The sequence below is a fragment of the Lytechinus pictus genome, chromosome 1 (assembly GCF_037042905.1).
Source record: "Lytechinus pictus isolate F3 Inbred chromosome 1, Lp3.0, whole genome shotgun sequence".
Lineage (NCBI taxonomy): Eukaryota > Metazoa > Echinodermata > Echinoidea > Temnopleuroida > Toxopneustidae > Lytechinus > Lytechinus pictus.
The window spans coordinates 30,887,625-30,892,230 of record NC_087245.1 but is presented as its reverse complement, the minus strand read 5'-3'; the positions used below and the strand labels follow the sequence as shown (position 1 = coordinate 30,892,230).

The following is a 4,606-nucleotide window of genomic DNA, read 5'->3' as shown; positions in this document are numbered from 1 at the left end:
TATGGTTGTATCAGAAACTGGATAGCGGATATCAAGGATATACTCATTTTTCAATTGGATAATTTATTTGGATATTATCGAACGATTTTTGCTTGAAATTTCTATCATTTTGGAGAGGAAAGTGTCAATAAACTTCTAAAAATAACTTCATTTACGCGTCATTGCCTAGCAACGCATCATTAAACGCATACTGGCCTGGATGGAACGCATCACTGGTATCTCTTTGCGCAACCATTCTTTGTGCGCGTAATTCTAATTGTTTCCTGTCATTGTGACGTCAACGATGTCTGGGAAGAGAAAGTCGTCGAAAAACAACTCTGGTGATGACGTAGAGACGAATGAGAGCTATCTTCTATCACTAATCAAGGATGAGCTAGGGAAACTCTCCAATTCCTTGAATGCTAAGCTGACCGTTTTGGAGCAGTCGATCGACAGTGTACGAGAGGGACAAAGTAGCATTGTCAACTCGCTGTCGTTCCTCAACGAGAAATTTGAGGAAATGAAGTTGAAGGCCGAGAAGATTGAAAAGGAGAACAGAGAACTGAGGGAGCAGAACATCTGTCTTCAGAAGAGGTTCAGTGAGTTGACCTTCCAGCTTAACGATCTTGACCAGTACCACAGGAGAGTCAACTTGGAGGTGGCAGGTGTACCAGAACGACCGGGAGAGGTTCCTGAAAGGATCATACTCAATATTGCAAAACACATCAGCCCAGAGCTTGCAGCATCCGACTTCGATGTGGTTCATCGGCTGGGTTCCAAGCGCCAAGCTGATAACAGAGCCCGTCCAATCATCGTGCGATTCACCACAAGACGTGCTCGGAACATCATGTATGATGGAAGAAGAAAGCTGAAGACCCTCAGCACAAAATATCTTGGATACAACAGCGATGGCAAGATCTACCTCAATGAAAACTTGATCGCTTCCACTAAGGAGCTAATGAAAGATCTCAACAAGGCCCGCCGAGATGCCGGATACAAGTTCTTGTGGACCCAGAATGGCCGAATCTATGTAAGGAAGGATGAGAAGTGTCAACCCATCATCATTCATTCCAGAGAGGACTTTTCCAAACTGTAGTAGGACTATCCTTCATCCATTCCATGTTATTCGATTTTCCAGTATTCTTTTCATTTATTATGAAATTCTCGTCCCAAAATTTTTCGCATTGTTCAATATCTGTGTTATTTTCCGTGGTATATTTTGCATTCCTTCACTGCCCTTTCAATAATGTTTCAATACCAGACATTTTATGGAGGTCATTTTATTTATTTTTGTGTGCAAATATTCTTCATCGCCCGTTAATAATTGTATTAGATAATCTTTATTTTGTTAACTATTACAACTGTAGTATTTTCCGAACTCGAATTTTGGGTCATGATGGTATCAAATCTAAAAAATGCTTTATATGCTTAGCTTACAAAGATTTTGTTTTAAAATTGCAATATATTATATTTCATAATGGTGGATAATATGCGTGATTTCCCCTTTTATCATCTGAATAATGATGATTTCTTATTACTAAATCATCAAGATAAAAGCAATGTTATCTCAAATCATCATACTCCATTTGATAGATTTTCTACTGATATTCTTACAAATAATTTTGATGAACTTCAAGTTGAATTCGATATTCATGATAAAGCATACAATCTTTCCTCTTCTCCATATTATACAGAAACTTCATTCAAAGACTATGCTAAATTGATTGGAGAAGATGATGTTTTTATTTTGCATTTGAATATAAGAAGCGCTAACCAAAACTTCGAGAAATTACGATTATTATTAGAAAATACACAGTTTGCCAATCCCCCAATTATTGCTCTTACTGAAACTTGGTTCACGGAAACCCCGAATTCCTTATGCACCCTCCCGAATTATGATATTGTTATAAACAATAGGAAAAATAAAATTGGAGGTGGACTAGCATTATATATTCCGTCTTCATTTGATTATGCAATTAGACATGAATTTGAATATATGAATAAAATCATCGAATCCTTATTTGTAGAAGTAAAAATTCAAATAGATAGGAAAACTCTAATAGGTGTCATCTACAGACCTCCTCAAACTTCTTGTATAGAAGATTTTTTACTTGCTACTAATGAACTTTTGCAAAACAGAGAATTGATAAATAACAATTGTATCATCACTGGTGATTTCAATATTAATCTCTTGACCAGTAATCACTCTTTAACAAATGATTTCCTTGAATTAATGTTATCTTCTACTTTTTTGCCTATTATTAGACCAACCCGTATTACTGATCATTCTGCTACGCTTATAGATAATATATTCTGTAACTCTCATCCTCTTCCGAAAGCTGGCATTGTAACGACAGACATATCCGATCATTTTCTTATTTTTACCCGTATCCAAACAATGCAATCACTCGCAAAAATGGAAAAGAAATATAGGATCTGTCGCAACTTTAGTGATAAAAATATTGAACGCCTTCAAGAAGATTTAAGCTCTGTTGATTGGTCTGACGTTTATAACTCGAATGTGAATGTCGATGACTCATTTGACATATTTTTGAAATCTTTCAATGACTGCTTAGATTCTTGTGTTCCTTTAAAGAAATATCGAAATAACGATTATAAACGTGTTCCAAAGCTCCCATGAGTTTCAAAATTGATATTAAGGTCTATAAATCGGAAAAATAATCTGTATGTTTCTTATATATCAAATCCAAATGATATTTCAAGGAATAGATACACGTCTTATAAAAATACCTTAACAACTACTCTCCGAATAGCAAAAAAGAGGTTTTATTCAGAAAAATTAAATTCATATAAAAACGACCTTAAAAATACATGGAAAACAATAAATGGGGCCCTAAACAAAATTAACAAATCTAGTGCTGTTCATAAATTATGTGTAGATGGAAATATGGTTGAAGATACTCATTCTATAGCAAATGAATTTAATACATATTTCTCTCAAATTGGACCAAAGTTAGCTGGAAATATTATGCCTGTAGAAAATTCGTTTAAGGACTTTTTGGATAAACAAAATGAAAGTTCAATATTTCTTACTCCAGTTCATAGAGAAGAATTACTTGAGATTGTATTTAATTTGAAAGCAGAAAAGACTCCCGGTTATGATGGCATTACAAATAGAGTTGTGAAAAACATTATACATTCTCTTGCTGATCCTCTGCTTCATATATTTAATTTATCGTTGCAGCTTGGCCAGGTCCCAAAGAAGATGAAAATAGCTAAAGTTATACCCATTTTCAAGAAGGGAGACCAATTAATTACTAGTAATTACCGCCCAATATCTTTGTTAACTTCGTTCTCAAAAATTATTGAAAGGATAATTTATAAAAGGACAGTTGCTTTCCTGAAGAAATATAGTATTATATGTGATAATCAATTCGGTTTTAGAGAAAAACATAATACAACTCATGCTATATTGACATTAATAAATAAAATATCTACTTCTTTTGACGATTCTGATCACACCGTAGGGTTATTCCTCGACTTCTCAAAAGCGTTTGATACAATAGATCATGAAATACTATTATGTAAGCTATCAAATTACGGTATCAGAGGGACAGCTTTACAATGGTTTAGGAGTTATCTTACTGATAGAATTCAGTTTGTTACAGTAAATGAATCAGAATCTCCAACAAGACCAGTTTCCTGTGGAATTCCACAAGGTAGTATTCTTGGCCCTTTGCTATTTGTACTTTATGTTAATGATATGAAAAATTCATCTCATGTTCTCTCATTTATTCTCTTTGCTGATGATTCCAATATTTTCTTTACACATCATGATCCACATGTACTTGTGAGCACTATGAATGCAGAATTAAAAAAAGTAACAAACTGGATTAAAGCCAACAAACTGTCATTGAATCTGCAAAAAACTAATTATATGCTTTTTAGTCATTCATTGAAACATCTACCGCATCAAATACTTTTAGATAATACTGAAATCAAAGAAGTGCAAACAACAAAATTCTTCTAAGGTCTTACTATTGATCACAAGCTTACGTGGAATGCTCATATCAACAATATTTGCAAAACTGTGGCAAGAAATATTGGAGTCATCAATAAGCTTAAAAACGCTCTTCCAGCACAGGCGCTATCCATGTTGTATTGTGCATTAATTCTACCATATCTTAATTATGGAATTCTGGCATGGGGTAATGCCTCTCAAACGAGACTCAATAAAGTCTTGCTACTTCAGAAAAAAGTACTGAGAATAATATGCAATATGTCCTTTAGAGCTCATACAGATGAATTGTTTCGTCATAAACGTATCCTTAAAGTCAATGACCTGTACCGCTTGCAACTATTCCAATTCATGTATCAGCTAGATAGAAATAGCGTACCTAATGTCCTACAAAAGAAATTTATGAGAAACAATACTTTACATTCATATAATACGAGACATTCAAATGACTATCACTTACCCAAAAGTAGAACAGTATTTTCTAGCAAAACTGTATTTTTCACAGGACCAAAACTCTGGAATTCTCTGGACAGAGTAATAAAAGAGGCAGCTAATCTAAACCGATTTAAATTACTCATCAAAAAATTTATTCTGAATTCTTATTGATTCAATCAAATATTTTGTGAACCTCATACTTACCCACGGTAG

General features: G+C 34.1%; 1 protein-coding gene across 1 annotated transcript; it reads left to right on the top strand.

Annotated features, from left to right (window-relative positions):
- Positions 1–283: 283 nt before the first annotated feature.
- Positions 284–1,075, top strand: LOC129261352 (uncharacterized). Its single transcript, XM_064104265.1, has one exon. It carries the CDS (start codon positions 284–286, stop codon positions 1,073–1,075), a length of 792 nt encoding a protein of 263 aa, XP_063960335.1.
- The last annotated feature ends 3,531 nt before the right edge of the window (positions 1,076–4,606 follow it).

What these genes read in the sequence shown, in the direction of transcription:
- LOC129261352 (XM_064104265.1), top strand. Translation starts at nt 284, where the DNA reads ATGTCTGGGAAGAGAAAGTCGTCGAAAAACAACTCTGGTGATGACGTA.